This window comes from Sinohyriopsis cumingii, chromosome 17, assembly GCF_028554795.1.
Source record: "Sinohyriopsis cumingii isolate HCF-2022 chromosome 17, ASM2855479v2, whole genome shotgun sequence".
Taxonomy (NCBI): Eukaryota; Metazoa; Mollusca; class Bivalvia; order Unionida; family Unionidae; genus Sinohyriopsis; species Sinohyriopsis cumingii.
This window is the reverse complement of record NC_142977.1, coordinates 116,188,523-116,214,988: the sequence shown is the minus strand read 5'-3', so window position 1 is coordinate 116,214,988 and position 26,466 is coordinate 116,188,523. Positions and strand designations below refer to the sequence as shown.

Here is a 26,466-nt window from a genome sequence, read left to right as displayed (position 1 = left end):
TGTGCCTCCATTTACACTCCTTGGTAAGATTTAAAATATTATTGAATTTTAAAAAATGATTAATTAACTCGGAAATTACTTCTGAAATATTTCTTTATGAGCAAATTAGTTCCAAATTACACAGAACTACTTAACCGTAATTTGAACACTTTGCACCTACTTAAAGAGCTACAGATCTTGCAACAAATGGTCACCAAGCTAATTATTCATGAATTCATGATCATACCAGTATTACAAATGGAATTCATGACCTTACCAGTATTACAAATGGAATTCATGACAATACCAGTATTACAAATGGAATTCATGACCTTACCAGTATTACAAATGGAATTCATGACAATACCAGTATTACAAATGGAATTCATGACAATATCAATATTACAAATAGAATTCATGACAGTACCAGTATTACAAATGGAATTCATGACAATACCAGTATTACAAATGGAATTCATGACAATACCAGTATTACAAATGGAATTCATGACAATACCAGTATTACAAATGGAATTCATGACCATACCAGTATTACAAATGGAATTCATGACAATACCAGTATTACAAATGGAATTCATGACAATACCAGTATTACAAATGGAATTCATGACCTTACCAGTATTACAAATGGAATTCATGACAATACCAGTATTACAAATGGAATTCATGACAATACCAGTATTACAAATGGAATTCATGACCATACCAGTATTACAAATGGAATTCATGACAATACCAGTATTACAAATGGAATTCATGACAATACCAGTATTACAAATGGAATTCATGACAATACCAGTTTTACAAATGGAATTCATGACAATACCAGTATTACAAATGGAATTCATGACCATACCAGTATTACAAATGGAATTCATGACAATACCAGTATTACAAATGGAATTCATGACAATACCAGTATTACAAATGGAATTCATGACAATACCAGTATTACAAATGGAATTCATGACAATACCAGTATTACAAATGGAATTCATGACAATACCAGTTTTACAAATGGAATTCATGACAATACCAGTATTACAAATGGAATTCATGACAATACCAGTATTACAAATGGAATTTATGACAATACCAGTTTTACAAATGGAATTCATGACCTTACCAGTATTACAAATGGAATTCATGACAATACCAGTATTACAAATGGAATTCATGACAATACCAGTATTACAAATGGAATTCATGACAATACCAGTATTACAAATGGAATTCATGACAATACCAGTATTACAAATGGAATTCATGACCATACCAGTATTACAAATGGAATTCATGACAATACCAGTATTACAAATGGAATTCATGACAATACCAGTATTACAAATGGAATTCATGACCATACCAGTATTACAAATGGAATTCATGACCATACCAGTATTACAAATGGAATTCATGACAATACCAGTTTTACAAATGGAATTCATGACAATACCAGTATTACAAATGGAATTCATGACAATACCAGTATTACAAATGGAATTTATGACAATACCAGTTTTACAAATGGAATTCATGACCTTACCAGTATTACAAATGGAATTCATGACAATACCAGTATTACAAATGGAATTCATGACCATACCAGTATTACAATGGAATTCATGACCTTACCAGTATTACAAATGGAATTCATGACCATACCAGTATTACAAATGGAATTTATGACAATACCAGTATTACAAATGGAATTCATGACAATACCAGTATTACAAATGTCATTCATGACAATGCCAGTATTACAAATGGAATTCATGACAATACCAGTATTACAAATGGAATTCATGACAATACCAGTATTACAAATGGAATTCATGACCTTACCAGTATTACAAATGGAATTCATAACAATACCAGTATTACAAATGGAATTCATGACCTTACCAGTATTACAAATGGAATTCATGACCTTACCAGTATTACAAATGGAATTCATGACAATACCAGTATTACAAATGGAATTCATGACCTTACCAGTATTACAAATGGAATTCATGACAATACCAGTATTACAAATGGAATTCATGACAATACCAGTATTACAAATGGAATTCATGACAATACCAGTATTACAAATGGAATTCATGACAATACCAGTATTACAAATGGAATTCATGACCTTACCAGTATTACAAATGGAATTCATAACAATACCAGTATTACAAATGGAATTCATGACCTTACCAGTATTACAAATGGAATTCATGACCTTACCAGTATTACAAATGGAATTCATGACAATACCAGTATTACAAATGGAATTCATGACCTTACCAGTATTACAAATGGAATTCATGACAATACCAGTATTACAAATGGAATTCATGACAATACCAGTATTACAAATGGAATTTATGACAATACCAGTTTTACAAATGGAATTCATGACCTTACCAGTATTACAAATGGAATTTATGACAATACCAGTATTACAAAAGGAATTCATGACAATACCAGTATTACAAATGGAATTCATGACCTTACCAGTATTACAAATGGAATTCATGACGATACCAGTACATGTATTACAAATGGAATTCATGACAATACCAGTATTACAAATGGAATTCATGACCGTACCAGTATTACAAATGGAATTCATGACCTTACCAGTATTACAAATGGAATTCATGACAATACCAGTATCACAAATGGAATTCATGACAATACCAGTATTACAAATGGAATTCATGACAATACCAGTATTACAAATGGAATTCATGACCATACCAGTATTACAAATGGAATTCATGACAATATCAATATTACAAATAGAATTCATTACCATATCAGTATTATAAATAAAATTCATGACATTACCAGTTTTACAAATGGAATTCATGACCTTACCAGTATTACAAATGGAATTCATGACAATACCAGTATTACAAATGGAATTCATGACCTTACCAGTATTACAAATGGAATTCATGACAATACCAGTAGTACAAGAGAGAAGTATACTGAGGGGCATCATAGTGAGGGAACTCAATTTTATTTTAAAATTGATATTTTGTGCAATTTGGTCAATCACACCTACCCCTTTACTTCACAAATGCAGAGGAGTTGGAAAGGGAACATGAGATCAAAAAAGAAAGAAAATATTGTTGAGTATGCGCTGGAAACTCCATGTTCCTGTTAGTCAAACCTTTGATTTTAGTTTTGCTAATGTATACAGTCAAGTAGTTTGTGGGACACTGCTGTGTTTGCAGCATACCTGCTGGCTGCACCCATACCCTCCCTATAGGCCTGTTCAGTAAGGTTTGTTTTGTCCCATGGCTTATTAATTCCTCTAATTTACCCATGATGCAGCGTTCCTTCTGGTAGAAATCTATATAATAATGGCATCCAAAAAAGCTATGAATGAACCTGTGACCTGACATTTTTAGTGTCGTCTGCCTCAAGATGTATTTACTAGACAAAGTGCTGTACATGTGGAAATTATGATTTGTACATGTAGTTGTTAGAAAAATAAAGAAAAGCACATTAAACTTTGATTTAAATGACTTTGATATAAATTAATTACTTTTTCTATTTTAAATACAATTAATGTTTTGACGTAACATGATGTACTTGAAAGGTCTGATAAATGGCAAATGGTAGTATTAAATACACATAATGATTTACAGTTTGCTGTAACTTATATATATATATATATTTATTAAATTTCTTCTGCATGGACAATATTACTACCTAAATCTAAGGACTGCATTTCATGGAAAACAAGAAACCTGACTATGATGTCTAGATTTTTATCACTAAAGTATCTAAAAGTATACAAGATCATTTAGTCATTCAGAAATCAAATAGACTTAACATTCATACTCTAATTCAAACATGCATTTGATATTTTAAAAAAGCACAACCTTATTACAAATTGGACAGAACCGATAGTTTGCTTCTTTCCTAATGTGTCATTTCCAGAACCCTCTTTTCCTAAGTACACGTGTACAAGAATTTTCACAAAAAATAAACTTGATTATTTACAATATGTAGCTACCTGGGAAAGAACTAACAAATCTTTGCATGTAGGATTAATAATAATAATAATAGTAATAATAATAATAATAATGCTTGAAGTTGGAAAACTTATGTGAGATGGTTTGATTTTTTTTATAATGGTAATAATACATTGGGGCAACTTTTCATATGTCTTATTCATGCTTGTATCAACCTTTCATCTGTAGGAAACTTGTGGAGAATATTTATTTCTGGCAACAGATTTTCGACTATAATCAGAAAATCCATAATGTCTCATCTTCTCTGCATAATATAGTGGGATGTTGGTCATTGGAAGTAACGATTGGATATTCTTGCGCATGGTTTTCAATATAGTTCATCAAAGAACTCTTGAAGCGATTTCAGGGATGGTAACAACAGGCCTATAAGAGTAAACCCCTCTTATATGAAGCTGAGAAGTAGAGTCCAGAAAGGAAGTACTCTTTTACTAAAAGAAATAAAAAGCCGCCCAAAATTATATTTACCCAATATAGCCAATAACCAGGACACACTGGCCTATTCTCTCACTACAGAATAATGTTCCTTGTATTAAACAGGATTCCTACAAGCCTCTGCCAGTGGAGACATTCTTTTTATTATTATACATGGGAATTTTGTCTGCATTTACTTTAAGTATGTTAATTTATAATAATAGAGATAAAGAAACAGGAAATAAAATCAGGGTCCTCACTAAGACACTATAAGAATTCCTTAAATTTACCTGTGAGTGAGGAAGAAAATCTACATTTACATGATAACAAATACATGAGGTAGACATCATTTTTATGGTGTTTGTCATTAATTGATTTTTCTATTTGCTATCACATGGCTGAAAGTGATAATACAAGTGAAATGGTAAGATGTATCTTCTTGTTTTAACCTACACTGGAATTGCTACACCTCAGAGAAAGATATTTAATAATGAAGAAAAATAGGTATATTTAGTGAGCTTGCAGAATACTGACCTGCAGTTATCATGGCACAAGTGACCATTGTCTGAAAAACAGGCACTGGCCATGGGTACAAGAAAAACAGGCACTGTCCATGGTTCAAGAAAAACAGGTACTGTCCATGGGTACAAGAAAAACAGGCACTGGCCATGGGTACAAGTAAAACAGGCACTGGCCATGGGTACAAGAAAAACAGGCACTGGCCATGGGTACAAGAAAAACGGGTACTGTCGGTGGGTACAAGAAAAAAAGGCACTGGCCATGGGTACAAGAAAAACAGGCACTGGCCATGGGTTTGAGGTAATCATAGCTCCTAAGGAAAGTAAGATTAGCATCCGTGTCACTGTAAGTAATTAGGACAAAATTAATCTTTGGTATTATAAATATGTCCATAAAAAATGACAGAAGTCTTGGGAAGTGTTTATAAACAAATGTAAACCGCTAATTGCCAATACATAATAAGGCTACATGAAGCATAGAAATGGGAAATATTATTTTGTTTACATTCTTTTGATTTCTCGTGAACACAATTTCTTCTAATTGATTACAGTTGTTCGTTGTTCAAAATATTTTCAGTCTTGACATGGTTGAGATTAAAATTCCAGATGTTTGATTTAATGTCATTAAATCTATAATGATACACTTTGATGCACCCTGCCTGAGGATACAATTTCCGTAAAAAAATTTGCTCAGTAGGTTTTGCAGTCTGCCCAGTGGTCTTTGCTCGGCACTCACTAGTGTACATGCCTTAGAGGGAATGTTGCCACCAGTCAGTGTGAGAGTCATCCATACACATACCTTGTTTAATGTGTTTGGTTCAGTTATTTTCATAGCATACAAGTTGCTGTTTACAAAGTGTATTTGTTTTATTTTCAGTGGAGATAGCTTATTTGAAAGTTAAAATCTCCTTTTCATAGATTGTTTAAATTGGTCCTCAAAATGGGATAAAGTTTATCATAGATTGTCTGAATCAGTCCCAACCATGGAATAAAGTTTTCAAAAAAATATCTGAATCAGTCCCAACCATGGGATAAAGTTTATCATAGCTGCCTGAATCAGTCCCAACCAGGGGATAAAGTTTTCCATAGATTATCTAATTCAGTCCCAACCATGGGATAAAGTTTATCATAGTTTGCCTGAATCAGTCCCAACCATGGGATAAAGTTTATCATAGTTTGCCTGAATCAGTCCCAACCATGAGATAAAGTTTTCCGTAGATTATCTGAATCAGCCCCAACCATGGGATAAAGTTTAACAAAGATCATCTGAATCAGTCCCAACCATGGGATAAAGTTTTCCATAGATTATCTGAATCAGTCCCAATCATGGGGTAAAGTTTAACAAAGATTATCTGAATCAGTCCCAACCATGGGATAAAGTTTAACAAAGATTATCTGAATCAGTCCCAACCATGTGACAAAGTTTATCATAGTTTGCCTGAATCAGTCCCACCCATGGAATAAAATTTATCATAGTTTGTCTGAATCAGTCCCAACCATGGGATAAAGTTTATTATAGTTTGCCTGAATCAGTCCCAAACATTGGATAAAGTTTTCCATAGATTATCTGAATCAGTCCCACCCATGGGATAAAATTTATCATAGTTTGTCTGAATCAGTCCCAACCATGTGACAAAGTTTATCATAGTTTGTCTGAATCAGTCCCAAACATTGGATAAAGTTTTCCATAGATTATCTGAATCAGTCCTAACCATGGAATAAAGTTTATCATAGTTTGTCTGAATCAGTCCCAATTATGGGATAAAGAATTTTGAATGTAAATTTTATCTTCCCAGTCCCACTTGTACGGTATGTTTTGGATCTGGTATCTACTTTTAACACTCAACTTCTTTAACATGCTAACCTTAGCAGCATCTTGTTTGCAGACAATTTAACCTACGTAATGTATATACACTGCTATGGAAATACAAATCATACCTTCCTCAACTATTTATTTTATTACTTCTTTGGTGGCTGTTACAGATATGTTGTCCCCATTTATTAAGTAACACGCTACATGTAAAGTGTGATTCCATTGCTATTTTCTGATTACAGCCTTTATTATACTACAATCAAATACTGAATTTACTGTGCTCATACGTTACCATTACAATCACTTTACTGTGCTTATATGTTACCAGTACAGACAAATTACTGGGCTCATACGTTACCATTACAATCACTTTACTGTTCTTACATGTTACCAGAACAGTCAGTTTGCTGGGCTCATGTGTTACCAGTACAGTCAATTTGCTGTGCTCTTGTGTTACCAGTACAGACAATTTACTGGGCTCATACGTTACCATTACAATCACTTTACTGTGCTTATATGTTACCAGAACAGTCAGTTTGCTGGGCTCTTGTGTTTCCAGTACTGCCAATTTACTGGGCTCATGTGTTACCAGTACAGTCAATTTGCTGTGCTCTTGTGTTACCAGTACAGACAATTTACTGGGCTCATACGTTACCATTACAATCACTTTACTGTGCTTATATGTTACCAGTACAGTCAATTTGCTGTGCTCTTGTGTTACCAGTACAGACAATTTACTGGGCTCATACGTTACCATTACAATCACTTTACTGTGCTTATATGTTACCAGAACAGTCAGTTTGCTGGGCTCTTGTGTTTCCAGTACTGCCAATTTACTGGGCTCATGTGTTACCAGTACAGTCAATTTGCTGGGCTTTTGTGTTTCCAGTACAGCCAGTTTACTGGGTTCACATGTTACCAGCACAGTCAATTTACTGGGCTTATGTGTTACCAGTACAGTCAGTTTGCTGGGATCTTGTGTTTCTAGTACAGCCAATTTACTGGGCTCATGTGTTACTAGTACAGATAATTTACTGGGCTCACATGTTAACAGTACAGTCAATTTACTGGGCTCACATGTTACCAGTACAGTCAATTAACTGGGCTTATGTGTTACCAGTACAGCCAATTTGCTGGGCTCTTGTGTTACCAGTACAGTCAATTTACTGGGCTTATGTGTTACCAGTACAGCCAATTTGCTGGGCTCTTGTGTTACCAGTACAGCCAATACAGCCAATTTACTGGACTCAAATATTACTAGTACATTGAATTCACTTGGCTAATGTATTAATAGTACATTTAATGTATTGGACACACACACACACACACACTTTAGAATTAAAGGTTTGAAAGGAAACAAAACTAATTTATGTTCATCATGTTGTTCCCACAGGTCAGCAAAGTAATGTTTGAGTTTTTATTCTATACATTGAAATGACTTTACCTGCCAATTTATAGGAAAATAATCAAACTTGTTTCATGTGATACATTTTGTGGTTTTGTACACAATCATCTTTTCTGACACAGATGTTTTGGAGAGTCTTGAAAGAGAAACATATTTAGATCTAGAAAATGTATGTTTTGCAATGTAAAATGTTCTTTAATTCCATTCAGTCATGATCATATGTGAACAATGAAAAAATAGATTTCATCACGGAAAAATCCTGGAAATGACCTTGAAATTTATCTTTATAAAAGTGAGGGAACCATGTGATTGACATCAGTGATGGATAGCATATACTGGTTAATCATTTTTCCCCAGGTGCTTCGAGATCCTATCTTGGTATGTCAGTGAGCTAACCGTGGTGGCTAGTCTGTTGGTGCAGTGTTACTCTTGGAAAGTCATCTCATAGTCAAACAGGAGATGAAATTTGCTAAAGTCCAAGAGTTCAGGAACTTGCATTAATGACCAATGGACCCAGATATTTGTAACCTACCCCCCAGCACAAAAAAAAAGCATTGGACAGACTAACTGCCAGGTTATGACTTGGCAGACAAAACACAATTCTTTTACTTTCAAACTGCCTGACACTCATGTGTTTTAAAAAACACATTTTCCAGTAAATCATATGAACAAAAAAGAGATACCTTTCGTGTCTTTCAAATACAGAATAGTTATAACTGGCATAGCATTACACTAAATGCTCACAGCAAATTATCAGTTATGATTGGCATAGCTTTACACTAAATGCTCACAGCAAAGTATCACAGTTATGATTGGCATAGCTTCACACTTAATCCTCACAGCAAAGTATCAGTTATGATTGGCATAACTTTACACTAAATGCTCACAGCAAAGTATCACAGTTACGATTGGCATAGCTTCACACTTAATCCTCACAGCAAAGTATCACAGTTATGACTGGCATAGCTTCATACCTAATCCTCACAGCAAAGTATCACAGTTATGATTGGCATTGCTTTACACTTAATCCTCACAGCAAAGTATCAGTTATGATTGGCATAGCTTTACACTAAATGCTCACAGCAAAGTATCACAGTTATGATTGGCATAGCTTCATACCTAATCCTCACAGCAAAGTATCACAGTTAAGATTGGCATTGCTTTACACTTAATCCTCACAGCAAAGTATCAGTTATGATTGGCATAGCTTTACACTAAATGCTCACAGCAAAGTATCACAGTTATGATTGGCATTGCTTCATACCTAATCCTCACAGCAAAGTATCACAGTTATGATTGGCATAGCTTCATACCTAATCCTCACAGCAAAGTATCACAGTTATGATTGGCATTGCTTTACACTAAATGCTCACAGCAAAGTATCACAGTTATGATTGGCATAGCTTCACACTTAATGCTCACAGCAAAGTATCACAGTTATGATTGGCATAGCTTCGCTATTAATGATCTTAGTCTGTGTTAAATGACAGACAACAGCTAGTGTAATTTTATTTGTCCTTCTGCATTGCTGTTGGATTACCCATTAGGCAAATGTGCATAGGTATAGTACAGTTACTTGGAACGAATTACATATTATGTTCAGTAAATCAGCTAATTTGCATAGGTATAGTACAGTTATTAGGAACAAACAACATTTTATGTTCAGTAAATCAACTAATTTGCATAAGTATAGTATGGTAGTAGAACAACTCAACACATTATAGTTAGGTAAATCAACTAATTTGCATAGGTATGGTATGGTAGTAGAACAATTCATCACATTATAGTTAGGTAAATCAGTGATTGTTTTGAAGAAGCTAACATTACACTTAATTGCCTTGATGTTTGAGCCATCTTTGTCAAAGATTATTTACTAGTTCTTCATCAGGTGCAATGTTTCTTTTTTAGATCAGATTTTACTCCATACATAAAATGATTATTGTTGACTGGATGTAATGATAAAGTTACTGGCAGGGCCCCATGTGGCCGAATGGTCTAAAGTGCTCACCATTACAGATCGCCGCTATCTCACCTCTGTCTGCATGGGTTCGAGTCTCGGGCTCAGCCTCTGTAGGTGTGTGAGAGAGCTTGCCTGTAGCTTCACATGGGTCGGTGGTTCTTTCTGGGGTTATCCCAGAGTCTTCCTCCACCATTTATACTGGCTGCCATGTAGAGCCTATCTTGTTCTGAAAAATGGCATTAAACCCTATAACAACAATAACAACAAAGTTACTAGCAGTGTGAGACAGCTATTTAATTTTGAAAGCACGATGCTTAAAATACAGCTGTGATTCAGGGAAGGATGAACCAGTCAGGAAACTCAACAAAGCACATCAAAACTAATTTTCACACCTCCTTGTTGGCAGAGTTTGATTTCATGAAGCTCAGGAGCAAGTTGGGGATGGGTTTGTGTGTGATTTTATACTTGCACATATTGCAAGCACCTTATCTAACACCATGTCAACATCAGTCATTTTGTGACTATATAACATAATCAAAGTAGTAACCCAATGCTGTATTGGGGCAAATGCAGAAAGATCATCATCACTGCTATCAACAAGCTCTCTTTGGAAGTTTACACATTATGAACATCCAGTCTAAGATGAATGCAGAGATGTTTACATACAAATGACAGTATAAGATAAATGCAGAGATGTTTAAATACAAATGACAGTCTACGATGAATGCAGAGATGTTTAAATACAAATGACAGTCTGAGATGAATGTAGAGATGTTTAAATACAAATGACAATCTAAGATGAATGCAGAGATGTTTACATACAAATGACAATCTAAGATGAATGCAGAGATGTTTAAATACAAATGACAATCTGAGATGAATGCAGAGATGTTTACATACAAATGACAATCTGAGATGAATGCAGAGATGTTTACATACAAATGACAGTCTGAGATGAATGCAGAGATGTTTAAATACATATGTCAGTCTAACATGAATGCAGAGATGTTTACATACAAATGACAGTCTGAGATGCAGAGATGTTTAAATACAAATGACAGTCTGAGATGAATGCAGAGATGTTTAAATACAAATGACAATCTAAGATGAATGCAGAGATGTTTAAATACAAATGACTGAGATGATTGCAGAGATGTTTAAATACAAATGACAGTCTAAGATGAATGCAGAGATGTTTACATACAAATGACAGGCTGAGATGAATGCAGAGATGTTTAAATACAAATGACAATCTAAGATGAATGCAGAGATGTTTAAATACAAATTACAATCTAAGATGAATGCAGTGATGTGTAAATACAAATGACAGTCTGAGATGAATGCAGAGATGTTTACATACAAATGACAGTCTGAGATGAATGCAGAGATGTTTAAATACAAATGACAGTCTAAGATGAATGCAGAGATGTTTAAATACAAATGACAGTCTAAGATGAATGCAGAGATGTTTCCATACAAATGACAGTCTGAGATGAATGCAGAGATGTTTAAATACGAATGACAGTCTAAGATGAATGCAGAGATGTTTAAATACAAATGACAATCTGAGATGAATGCAGAGATGTTTTAATACAAATGACAATCTGAGGTGAATGCAGTGATGTTTACATACAAATGACAATCTAAGATGAATGCAGAGATGTTTACATACAAATGACAGTCTAAGATGAATGCAGAGATGTTTAAATACAAATGACAGTCTAAGATGAATGCAGAGATGTTTACATACAAATGACAGTCTAACATGAATGCAGAGATGTTTAAATACAAATGACAGTCTAAGATGAATGCAGTGATGTTTAAACAAATATTAGCTGCATTAACATGAGATCCTCAAATTGCCTATTCAGATCATTAGTCTGGAGCTAGAAGTTTTAGATATTATATTCTGTTATCTAGTGGATTTTTTAAAGACAGATGTGTGCAGTATTACTAATGCTTAAAGTCAACCAGTCATTTTTGTTTTGATAAAAGCATCAATACTTCCATGAAAATATACATTTTATTGTCTTATTTCTTCACATTTCCATGTGCTTATAGGAATAAACAACATATTCGAAGACTATGACATTGCTTATTTGTGTTGCTTGTACTGAACCCCCTCTTCCAACTTTGAGTCTCACTGCCCCCCCCATCCCAACTCTACACTGCCCCTCCTTCACCCCCACCACCAATGAAACACATGCACATGCTGCTGAGAACAAGTATGTGCAACTTCCATACTGTGACTTGGTTTTATGTTTTTTGTTTACATCATTGGGTGTGACATTACAAATCACCTATCCAGGCCAATGCCCTGGAGGAAGCTGCATGTACCTTGCCTAGAAGGTGGTCTGGTACACAACTGAGATGCCCTTGCCTAGAAGGTGGTCTGGTACACAGTTGAGTTGTAACATGGGTTGAGCCATGTAGATGAAAATAGAGGCCAAAATGAGAAATAAAAAAGTGGGATAATATACTTTAATGGGTGTAACCAAGCACTGAACAGAATAATGCCTACGGTATTACATGCTTGATGTGACTTCAGTGAAATATTGGGACCCATGTGCCACAGAATCAGACCCAGTATGTATTTGATTTAAAAGTCAGATACCCAGGAATCAAGCAAAACACACAAAAACAAAACGCACAAGAAAAAACATATGTAATATATATGCACCTAATAATGCTTCCTACCTTAAATATTCTCAGCATGTTTTTTATGTTTTCTAATTTCACAGTGTTAGTTTTTGTAATAATATTATTATGTTTCTTATCTTATAGGTGTTGTCTAATGTTGTAAAGCGCTTAGAGCTTCTTAAGATTAGGTGCTATACAAAGTCTTCATTATTATTGTTATTATTATTATTATTACTATGTTTTAATGTCTAAATAATGGAGAGATAATTTTGCTTCTCCCTGCCAGCTACTGTCATGGTGAGGTTTGTTCTGTTGGTTTAATGTCACTTTTTGACATATGATTGGCTATATCATGCCAAGGAAATAGAAGCTAAGTACCATTCCAATGGCACAACAAAGCAGCTGAGTTGAGTCCCAATGGCCTGGTGGGTCACAACTGAGTCCATGACCTTCATACTATGAGTCCAAGTTTTATGATCTGAGCATCCATGGCTCTGCCTGAAAGTGAGCTAACACTGGCAGAAACTAAGTATCAGATAATTGTTTAGCGTAATTGTGCATATAACAGTATGTCTCAGCTTTGTTCATAGAACTTCAATCCATTCAATGTTAAGCAATATTTTCTATGAATTATGTTTTGTTATTGGTCATTGTATTGGAAAGATATAATGAAGTGCTGATGTTACCATTTGCACTCTGTTATAATGCACATAAAAAATAATGTAATCAGAGACATGAAGTGGATTCACCCTAAGGCGCTACCATAATGCAGAAGAATTTCAGCATTTACTTTACAACTTGTTTCCCAGATTTGGTCCTGAAATTTTGGGTGCTTATTATTACTGCAATAAGAATACAGTATCCTCAGAATATTAGGTCACAGTCATCTACTTTTTGAAATAATCAGTTGACAGACGAGTAAATATTGTAACCTAAAAAGCCCATCGACAAGTTGGTAACAGTAAATCTGCAACTTGGAGAAAGATCAGCTGTTCACAGAGAACATCTACAAGTGTGTTTACCCTGACACGTTCTGAAAAGGCCTACACACACTGATGTCATTATTCAAAATGTATAGGGAACAAGCAATTTTCCTACCTCCTGTAAATCTAACCCACAATTTTTTAGCTTATACAGATAAATTCTCCACACCCACAAGGTGTCATGTTTCCAAGATACCTACAAATTTCTTTTCATTGGAATTCTTCACCATGAGTAATGTTGCTTATCCAGCTTGTTCATTCATTATTTACATGACTGGCCTGACCAAAGTTATAAATTATATATCCCTCAAGGGTTAGTTAATGTAGGTTAGCTCATATGGATGGTTCATATATAAAATTGAGACATCATGTACAGAGCTCTGCCTCAAGCAGCTTTCTTTCTACTTATATTTGATGTAAATATAGTGATATGGAATATTAGATCATGGTAAACATATCATAATACATTGCTGGAAGAAATGAATAGTGGCAACCCTAATTGGCATAATATTTAAAATGACTAGTGGCAACCCTAATTGGCATAATATTTGAAATGAATTGTGGCAACCCTGATTGGCATGATATTTAAAATGAACAGTGGCAACCCTAATTGGCATAATATTTGAAATGAATTGTGGCAACCCTGATTGGCATAATATTTAAAATGAATAGTGGCAACCCTAATTGGCATAATATTTGAAATGAATTGTGGCAACCCTGATTGGCATAATATTTGAAATGAATAGTGTCAACCCTGATTGGCATAATATTTAAATTGAACAATGGCAACCCTAATTGGCATAATATTTGAAATGAATAGTGGCAACCCTAATTGGCATAATATTTGTGGAATTTAGGAAAGACTTTGATCTGGTTTCTCGTAAGTAACCTGCATTGTTATACATTTTAAGAACATACAAAAATTGGTTCACTTGATATTGTGATTAAAAGCAACATGTTTCTGTGGGAAATTCCCACTCTAACCAGTGTTATATAAGGCAAGGTGTTCCATGTGGCTCAATATTGGGTCCCTTCTTTTATTTACCAATGATTTTCAATTCTATACTGAACATAAAATTAGTAACATTTGTAGAAGATGCATTAAATAGCAATGTCTGTATCCTGGAATGCAAACAAAGTTCATTCCTTAAAGTCAGTTGAAGAGGGATAAAACAAAACAAGATGATAATAAGTGAGTATAAGACAAAATGAATGCTTATGGGAACACTCCAGAATTTTGCAAAGTTAGAAAAGATGTATCAAGAGAGACAATGTACCCCATGACTGGGATTTGCTTGTCTAGGAAATACATTGATTTTTTCACCCAGTTTGTTCAAAATAAGTTTAAATGACCTGGCACTTTTGCAATATAGCTAGCAGATTCGAAACACACTATTTATTAGGTACTATTAATTGCTTATCACTCTCTATAAACATCATAAGCTTTTGTACTATGAGTAATTATCTAAGTAGCATCTAGCTTTTAATGCTGCTCTTAGAAAAGAAAAAAAAATAAAGAAAAATTTTGAATTATGTGTTGGAAGTATTGGACAGTGAGTGTATTGAGCCACGTGCAGTTGTAATTCCAAATACTGCACATTAAGACAAACATGTTAATAAGGGCAGTGGGGTGAAATGTTGACCCTAATTACACAAGTTCTATGCATGAGAAATTAGAAACACAAAAACATTTGATATTACTGTAATATCACAGTTAATCAATGGATAGCGTATGAAATTAAGAATAAGTAATTAATGTCTTTTATACAGTTAAATTTTAACCTGCATCGGTTCTAATTTGGAAAATGTTTGATGTTAGGCAACAGTATATTACTGTGCAATACAATTTGCCTACTGGGTACAGCTTTAACAACATATGTAATGACATGAAGAAATGTCTAATTCATAACTTTCATGGAGATTATATTTTCTGTCCTGGAAATATGGCAAGTGTTGATATTACTAATGCAATGATATACTACAGGGATCTTTTCTCGTGGAATTGCATGTGGACTGGTGAATTAACCACTTTGGTTGGGAAGGACAGGAGTTTTCATTTGCAATCACATTACATGTGTTATGTTTGATTCAGCTAGTGCAGATTGTGGGTGTTTGACAGTGACAAAGTTAGAAGAAACCAGTTTGACATAACACATTTCTGGTTTTTGCCTGCTTGACAGTAGCTCATGAGAGAGTTTGGATTTGTGTGGCCATTGATGTGTATTGCTCATGTGTGTGGAGCTCTGTCAGTTAGCTTTTGTGTGTGTGTGTGTGTGTGTGTGTGTGTGTCAAAGTCGTAGAGACCTTAAGTTTCTTTATGAGTGAATTTCTTTTAGTTATGTATCTGTTCTTGTTCTTGGATTTTATAACAACTCTGACAGGCACAAGAGAAGAAAGGGTTTCGTTTTTGTGGAAGTAGTTCCTAGCATGTGAACACCATGACTGAGATGACTAGACTGAGATAACCAGATTGAGATAGGAAATCTCAGGTTACCAAAACAGGTACACTTATGTTTTGCATGTGTGGCAAAAACTTGACTACATGCCACGTTGTTGCAGAATCTCCTGATGGTATACCTTAGGTCAAAGTCCCATTAACTGCTGTGCTTATTTAAATATATCAATAACTGCTATGCTTATTTAAATATATTGCTTAAGGTCATTTCAAAACACAGTTATTAAAGGGATGCAACAAGAATGTATTTATAAAACTAACTCCTGTCGTATTGTATCTTAGTATGCATTTATAGATGTGTTTAATTGTAAATCTTTAAGTTCATGAGAGAGAAGAACTTGCTTGAAGATGCTATGCCATAATGGACTTATTATAGTTAGGACATTTTTAAGGGGGGTAAATTGTATTCAACTAATGAAGTTAATCTCTTTAAATAAAAGGAATTATTATTATTATCATTATTATTATTATTATTGCATGCATACATACATAATACCTACCTATCTACCAACCTACCTACCTGCCTACTTACCTACCTACCTACATACATACCTACCTATAATAAAATGTAAAGGATGCCAAGACCTTGACAAGCATACAGATGTTTTTTTGGCTTGTTTATTTCACATCATCTGTTGCTGATATTCAAACTTTTTTTGTGATCGTGGTTGAGATAACTCGTGTGGAAATTGCTTAATAATAGTGTTTTGTAAGTATTACCTAAACTGCTATATAGATTTTATAGGACAGTTTTTCACACTTCATGAAATGTAACCCCATACTTTGTGACTTACACAAAGGATCCTCCCATCCCAGACAGTGTCACATTTCCATGGTATCTATACATTGTTGGGTTTCCTCCTCAATAATGAATGTTGGATTTCAGAGCATTTTACCATTCATTCTTTTTAAGCTTGGAGTTGTGAATTATGCATATACAACTGAAGGGTTATTTCATACAGATTAATTACTCATTTTATCAAGGTAGATGATGTCTAGTAAAATTGAGATGTATCGTTTTCATAGATGTACTCTGAGCAACATTCTTGAGATCTATTTCTCATATATATGTTTTTACCTGGAATGTAGGTTTATGTTGACCATTTTATCGTACATACATTGGAGTGGTAAAATATACAAGATGAAGAATATACAAGTGTTTTTACAGGATTGTTTTTAACCTCTTCATATTGTTTGATGATGCTGAATGTCCAAAGTTTAGTGGACTGTGGTCAAGATAATTCGAGTGAAGATCACACGGCAATGAAAGTTTGATTATCTTCCATGTAGATATTCATTTGGCATTGAACTTAGTTCTCAGAGTTGGTTACAGATAAAAAATGTCGAAGAAGGTAAGATATTTCTAGTTACTTGGAAGTTGATGTGCACATGGGAAAAAAAACCAACACATTAAACGAAGAGGACCATTGAGTTGAGTCTATCAGGGTTATTGATAGGAATTGAGTTGAGTCTATCAGGGTTATTGATAGGAATTGAGTTGAGTCCATCAGGGTTTTGATAGGAATTGAGTTGAGTCTATCAGGGTTATTGATAGGAATTGAGTTGAGTCTATTAGGGTTATTGATAGGAATTGAGTTGAGTCTATTAGGGTTATTGATAGGAATTGAGTAAATGAAGCATTTTATTCCCCTGGGTTGAATGTAACTAATCACATTGTTTGAAATTCTAGGGGTGTCCAGACATGGATCTTAATCGTCAAGATATTAATCATGCCTTTGAGAATGCATAAAAAACGAGCGAGTTAATCTGACTATTTTAGGGCAGATCTGATTCTTAGCCTGTATTTGAGTGAGTGTTCTTAACATGTTGTTGTTGTTGTTGTAGGGTTTAACACCATTTTTCAGCACAAGATCGGCTATACATGGCAGCCAGTATTAATGGTGGAGGAAGAACCCGGAAAGAACCGCTGACCCATGAGAAGCTACTGGCAAGCTTTCTCACGTAACCACATTTGCTGAATCCGAGACTCTAACCAACACAGACAGTGGTGAGATGGCATTGATCCATAACGGTGAGCGCTTCAGACCACTTGGCCACTTGGGGCCCCTTGTGCTCTTACCATAATCAAGAACTATGTGCATCTTTTCAATTGATCATGGAACATCTGAAAATTTTCCAGATCATATTGTTTATGTTCAACGAATGTGCCAGTTTAAACATGGACTTTTAATTACCTAATGATTGCACCATCTTAAAACATGGACTGTACCTAATGAATGTACAATATTGAATGTGAACTGTACTTACAGAATACCTAATGAATGTACAATATTGAATGTGGACTGTACTTAGAGAATACCTAATGAATGTACAATATTGAATGTGGACTGTACTTACAGAATGCACTATCTTGGACTTTATGTACTTATGCACCTTCTTAAACATGGACTATACTTATGCAACATGTTGACAACTCTGATTTCTAATATCAAACATTACTTTAAAAAAATTTAACACAATGAAACACTTTGTACATTTCTTTGTAAAACAAATACAAATAAAAGAATATGTAGCTTATCTAGAGCTCTGTCCATTTTGGAAAATATTAAACCCCTTTTTCACTAAGATGTGATAATAAATATACAATATGCAATTGTACAATCATTTGACTCAACATGGGGGTAATAAATATACAGTATGCAATTGTACAAACATTTGACTCCATGATGGGGCAATAAATATGCAATATGCAATTCTTCAGACATTTGACTCCCACATGGGGTAATAAATATACAGTATGCAATTGTACAAACATTTGACTCCCACATGGGGCAGTAATTATACAATATGCAATTGTACAAACATTTGACTCCCACATGGGGCAGTAATTATACAATATGCAATTGTACAAACATGGGTAATAAATATACAATATGCAATTCTACAAACATTTGACTCCATGATGTGGTAATAAATATACAGTATGCAATTGTGCAAAAAACATTTGACTCCAAGATGTGGTAATAAAATACAATATGCAATTCTACAAACATTTGACTCCAAGATGTGGTAATAAATATACAACATGCAATTGTACAAACATTTGACTCCATGATGGGGTAATTAATACTCAGTTATTATTATATAATCCATTTTGCCTTTGATGGGGTAATTAATACATGGTTAATATTGTACAAACCTTTGATATAGAACAAGCCAGATTTGCCATCCTGTATGTCATATTACAGGTTACCATTGGCAACAGGAACTGCAGTGATGGAATGGTTAGCATGCCAAGCTTGCCATGGAAATGGCATGGGTTCAAATCTTACCATCAACCTGAGTTTGTAATTATGCTATGTTCTTGAGCAAGGCACTTTACTCAAATTTCCATTGGCATTATATAACCTACATTTGCAGCTGTATTGTTATCCTTTGAATGGCATTATATAACCTACATTTGCAGCTGTATTGTTAAACTTTGAATGGCATTATATAACCTACATTTGCAGCCATATTGTTATCCTTTGAATGGCATTATTTGACCTACATTTGCAGCTGTATTGTTATCTTTTGAATGGAATTATATAACCTACATTTGCAGCTGTGTTGTTATCCTTTGAATGGCATTATATAACCTACATTTACAGCTGTATTGTTATCCTTTGAATGGCATTATATAACCTACATTTGCAGCCCTATTGTTATCCTTTGAATGGCATTATATAACTTACATTTGCAGCTGTATTGTTATCCTTTGAATGGCATTATATAACCTACATTTGCAGCCGTATTGTTATCCTTTGAATGGTATTATATAACCTACATTTGCAGCTGTATTGTTATCCCTTGAAGTACAATCCTAGGTCAGTGCAACAAAATAAAAAGATTAAATGATAGTATTGTAAAAGTTGACAGCTAGAAAGTAGATGGTTGTTTAGCTGTGGCTAGTTGGTTATGTAGAGCAAGCCAAATTAAATCCATGATAGGTAAATGATATACAATTTATTATTGTACAAACATTTTGCTAGAGTAGTGGAGTTGTAGAGTTCAGTCTCTACTGAGTGTTATATGTTGCAGCAAACATTTCCACCTGTCATATGTGATTTTTATTGAGTCCAACTAATATCACAAAGTCACACACATAAAACCTGCTAGATCTGTTTTTAAAAAAATGTAAAACCAGCAACCCTGTCTCTCTCTGCATTGTTAACTTCACAGATCTTTAGTCTTGCCTATGGAGTTGCCATGGTTTAGTTGTTAGAATGTCTGCCTCATAAATACATGTAAACTTTGATGTGTTGATGTACTGTTAACATCAATCAATCAATCAATCAATCAAATGGGCTCTGCTGGAAGAAGAGCACAGACGCCTAGTAACCAAGTGCAGCCACCAGTTTGTCCATCACAACCTTATTTTGCAAAACATAACTGGTGGGAATTGTTTGATTTTAATCAAATTGGTGTCAAATTTTATATACGAGCCCTCAAATGCGTTCAACATTCTGTCTCCTTTAGCGTTATATAGAAAAGTTTTGGAACCTGCTTATTTGTCCTTTGGACACTGATTGTCTATAATTTGGGCATTGCTTGATTGTCATTTGGACCCTGAGTTTCTGTCCTTTGTGCCCAGCTTATTTGTCCTTTGGACCCTGATTGTCTGTCCTTTGGGCCTTGCTCATTTGTCCTTTGGATCCTGATTGTTTGACCCTTAGACCTGCTTATTTATACTATGGACCTTAATTGTTTGACTCTTGGACCTGCTTATTTGTACTATGGACTCTGATTGTCTGACCCTTGGACCTGCTTATTTGTACTATGGACCCTGATTGTTTGACCCTTGGACCTGCTTATTTGTACTATGGACCCTGATTGCTTGACCCTTGGACCTGCTTATTTGTACTATGGACCCTGATTGTTTGACCCTTGGACCTGCTTATTTGTACTATAGACCCTGATTGTTTATCCTTTGGAACCTGCTTATTTATCCTTTCGACCGATATTGGTTGTCCATTGGACCCAATATTTGTACTTTAGACCCTGATTATTTGACCTTTGGACCCTGTATTTTTGTCCTTTGGACCCTGATTATTTGACCTTTGGACCTTGATTGTGTGTTATGACTTGTATTGAAATCAAATTTGGCTGTCAGCTCTTTCTTGATGAAATCTTGAGTGATGTTTGTTTCCAGAGCGTTACAATCACATTTCTAGGATTTGCTGATTATATCATGTGATATACAGTCTTTATAAATTTTGGTTCCACATCATTGCTTACAGTGTTAGTTTTGTTGGATTCAAACTATAATTGGCATGCAGTTTTGTAATGTTAGGACCATGGATGACAGTTTTTATTGTGCAATTTCTTTGTTTACAGGAGTTGTGCCCCCTGATTGTATGTCGCAAGGTTTACATTGCAAACTAAATTTAATATGCAGGTATATACTGTGGGACTTATATGAGTTTTATTTTTAGTATTGCACATTTAGAGGAGTTATTACCTCTAATTTCCAATCCTCACAAATATTTTTGTTTTTGTTGCATAATAATACTAAAGAATTTCTGGACTTGACTCATCGGTTTGAGTCCCAGGCTTGGCGAAAGTGGGTATATGAAAGACTTCCTGGCATGTTTCTATTGGTTGTTGGTTATTCCTGAAGTATTTCTGGTTCTTCTTCCACAAGCTGTACATTGCTGAAAAATGGCATTAAGCCCAGAACAAGAACAATAACAACATAACGTTATACTAAATAATAATGACATAGCTAAGAATGGTATACTAAATAATAATGACATAGCTAAGAATGGTATACTAAATAATAGTGACATAGCTAAGAAAATACTCTTATTTTTGTCTGACAAGGAGTGAAAAGGTGGGAACAGATGCCAAAGATGATAGTAAATATGTATAGGCATGATATATATTTGTATATGAGGAATGTAGATGCTTGCTTATCCAACACTTACATGTATCAATATGACAGCTTGAATGTTTTTGTTGGGTGAACAATTCTTGCAAAGCCTTGTTCTCATTTCAAAATGGGGGCTAAGTGGACTACAGTGCTTGCCTGTACCAATTACTGCCATCTCACCTCTATTCATATTCGTTACAGTCTTGGGTTTAACCATTGTAGGTATGTGAAAAGCTTGACAGCAGCTTCCTGTGGGTTAGTGGTTCTTTTCAGTTTTCCTGTGGTCTTCCTTAACCATTTACGCTGGCCACCATGTATATAGTATATCATGCACCGATAAATGGCAGTAAACCCTAAACAACAAAAGCAACAACTCACTTGATAATGAAATGTGAAATATATGTGTATAAAAGTATATCAAGAGTACAGCTCTGTATATACAGAAATATGAAATATATGTGTATAAAAGTATATGAGAATACAGTACAGAAATATTTGCTTAACTTTTAGTGAACACTTAATACAAATGACACAGAAAATTCATGACGAAATTTTTATAATGATTAAATGAAGCAAACCCTATTATCATGACCTTCGAAAAAAGAGCAGTATCTACATTAGTGCACCTGTATAGGAAACCCAGTGGCACAGTAGGAAATTGTTGCTTAACTGCAATGGACTGTGGGTCATATGTTTGGCTTCACACTTAGAACGATAACATTATCCAAACTGACCAGGATCTATAGAAGATGCTTGATTTATGCCAATTCAGTTTATATGCTTTCATTCTAAAGCCATTTATGATGAAGAAATAACATTCAGTATTCACCACAATACTTGTTTTTACACCATTGCAGGTGCCATATGCTTTGACTTGCATGCATGTACATGCATCTTCATTGTTGGTACTTTTGATTGACAGTAATTTTGATTTGAGCCATAACCTCAGGAACACAACGCTGGAATAAATTGAACATCACCTATACATGTTAAGTTAAATTTTATAACACTATAACCACTTTCAACAACATGGTCATCAGTAATTACTGATGGTGCAATTTCATGTACATTTTTGTAAGGAAGAGGTCATAGACATGTACTTTAATAACGGAATAACATGGTTGTCTTGGCTGCATTGGCTCCCGTTGGATGTTGTGTGCAAGTGATCGAACTTGACATGTGTTTGATTTGTACTTGTACTGGTGGTGGTATTGTTTTAACCTAAGTGAAGCAACTACCATTTGTTGTTGGCATTGTTTTGTTCTTGTGTATCCTCAGTTTTGGGAATTTGCAGATTTTAATCCATGAAATTAGATACCTCTAAGTATGCAGGCTTGCACTGAGGCAGATCCACGCATTTAAGTACCAGTACAAATTTCTTTTTACCGCTCTGGTGGCCTAGTGGTTAGAGTGTCCACCTCAGATGAGGGACGTCGTGGGTTCAATCCCCAGTCGAGTCATACCAAAGACTTACAAAAACGGTACTAACAGCTGCCTCGCTTGGTGCTCAGCATTAAGAGGCTAGTGTTAGGACTAGTCGGCCTGTTGTCAGGATAATGTGACTGGGTGTGACATTAAAAATCCAAATCACACATACACACACACACACAAATTTCTTTTTACAAACCATGAAAATTCAGACATACTAGAGGAAATTATACCACGGCATATACAGGGGAATGTGCTTCATTTAAATTATACCATGGCATATTATACAGAGGAATGTGCTTCATTTTAAGTTATACCATGGCATATTATACAGGGGAATGTGCTTCATTTAAATTATACCATGGCATATTATACAGGGGATGTGCTTCATTTAAATTATACCATGGCATATTATACAGGGGAATGTGCTTCATTTAAATTATACCATGGCATGTTATACAGGGGAATGTGCTTCATTTAAATTATACCATGGCATATTATACAGGGGAATGTGCTTCATTTAAATTATACCATGGCATATTATACAGGGGAATGTGCTTCATTTAAATTATACCATGGCATGTTATACAGGGGAATGTGCTTCATTTAAATTATACCATGGCATATTATACAGGGGAATGTGCTTCATTTAAATTATACCATGGCATATTATACAGGGGAATGTGCTTCATTTAAATTATACCATGGCATATTATACAGGGGAATGTGCTTCATTTAAATTATACCATGGCATATTATACAGGGGAATGTACTTCATTTTAAGTTATACCATGGCATATTATACAGGGGAATGTGCTTCATTATAAAACACCTTCTGATATTGTACTGAGTGCTGAACTTCAACTACTTCATTGTAGATAGGTTATCTTGTAGGTGGGCTATCTATTACTGAGATATGGACTTAAACTACTGCATTGTAGATGGGTTATATTGTACTGAAATATGGACTTAAACTACTGCATTGTAGATGGGTTATATTGTACTGAAATATGGACTTAAACTACTGCATTGTAGATGGGTTATCTCGTACTGAAATATGGACTTAAACTACTGCATTGTAGATGGGTTATATTGTACTGAAATATGGACTTAAACTACTGCATTGTAGATGGGTTATATTGTACTGAAATATGGACTTAAACTACTGCATTGTAGATGGGTTATATTGTACTGAAATATGGACTTAAACTACTGCATTGTAGATGGGTTATCTTGTACTGAAATATGGACTTAAACTACTGCATTGTAGATGGGTTATATTGTACTGAAATATGGACTTAAACTACTGCATTGTAGATGGGTTATATTGTACTGAAATATGGACTTAAACTACTGCATTGTAGATGGGTTATATTGTACTGAAATATGGACTTAAACTACTGCATTGTAGATGGGTTATCTTGTAGATGGGTTATATTGTACTGAAATATGGACTTAAACTACTGCATTGTATATGGGTTATCTTGTAGATGGGCTATCTAGTACTGAGATATGGACTTAAACTACTGCATTGTAGATGGGTTATATTGTACGGAGATATGGACTTCAACTACTGCATTGTAGATTGGTTATCTTGTACTGAGATACGGACTTCAATTACTACATTGTAGATGGGTTATATTGTACGGAGATATGGTCTTCAACTACTGCATTGTAAATGGGTTATCTTGTGCTGAGTTATGGACTTCAACCATTGCATTGTAGATGGGTTATATTGTACGGAGATATGGACTTCAACTACTGCATTGTAGATGGGTTATCTTGTACTGAGATATGGTCTTCAACCATTGCATTGTATATGGGTTATATTGTACTGAGATATGGATTTCAATTACTACATTGTAGATGGGTTATCTTGTACTGAGTTATGGACTGAAACCACTGCATTGTAAATGGGTTATATTGTATGGAGATATGGACTTCAACTACTGCTTTGTAAATGGGTTATATTGTACTGAAATATGGACTTCAACTACAGCATTGTAGATGGGTTATCTTGTACTGAGTTATGGACTGAAACCACTGCATTGTACATGGGTTATATTGTACTGAGTTATGGACTTCAACTACTGCATGGCAGATGGGTTATCATGTACTGAGATTTGTAAATGCTTATTTTAGTGTTTGTCATATCTTTCACATTAGATGGGAACTTTAAACAAGGAATAATGCCTTTAAAAATCTTTTTTTTTTCATTTCAAGAGGTCTTTATACCGCACAATTACAATTTAAGTGTTAAGATAATGTTAATGCTACTCATCTGATCATCTGTCCAACAATTTATCCATCTGTCCAACCATCTATCCATCTGTGCAACCATCTATCCATCTGTCCAATTATCTACCTTTCCAACCGTCTATCCATTTGTCCAACCGTCTGTCCAACCATCTGCCCATTTGTCCAACCATCTGTCAGTCTGTCCAACTATCTGCCCATCCACCCAACCATCTATCTGTCTATATCCACCTGTCCAACCATACATATTATAATGATCCCATTATAATCATGTATGTTTAAACAAGCAGGACAAGAACTTTGAGATCGGTAATTATTTGTTTCAGGATGATGATGAGTTCATTGGGTTTGCCACACTGCCAGAGCAGGTGCATAGAAAGGCAGTCAAGAAAGGGTTTGAGTTTACGATGATCGTTATGGGTGAGTATATGAAAAGGGAGATTACTGGCTGTGAATTTCTTATCACTTACAGTAACATGTTTCATTTATCCCTTTAAAATGAATCAGTACTTATCAAAATTACAGGAATATCAAAGTAAACAAGATTTCTTTTTGTAAAAATGACATTCATTTTTATCAGCAACAGTACTGAAATGTGTTGTTTACATTTCTTTATTCTTCTGTTGATAGATAGATAGACAGACAGCTATAAAGAAGCATGCACCCACCCACCCACACACTTAGT

The 26,466-nt window shown here is 34.7% G+C and overlaps 1 protein-coding gene across 4 annotated transcripts in view; it reads left to right on the top strand.

Annotated features, from left to right (window-relative positions):
* LOC149779717 (septin-5-like) overlaps positions 1 to 26,466 on the top strand; it is a 145,560-nt gene that overhangs the window by 62,620 nt on the left and 56,474 nt on the right. For 3 of the 4 annotated variants that reach the window (XM_089940574.1, XM_089940575.1, XM_089940573.1), the window contains exon 2: positions 26,108 to 26,201. In XM_089940574.1, the coding sequence (XP_089796700.1) occupies positions 26,108 to 26,201 (94 nt within the window). Of the gene's footprint in view, positions 1 to 17,411; positions 17,578 to 26,107; positions 26,202 to 26,466 lie in introns of those variants that run through there. The other variant, XM_089940576.1, reaches the window with a different exon arrangement.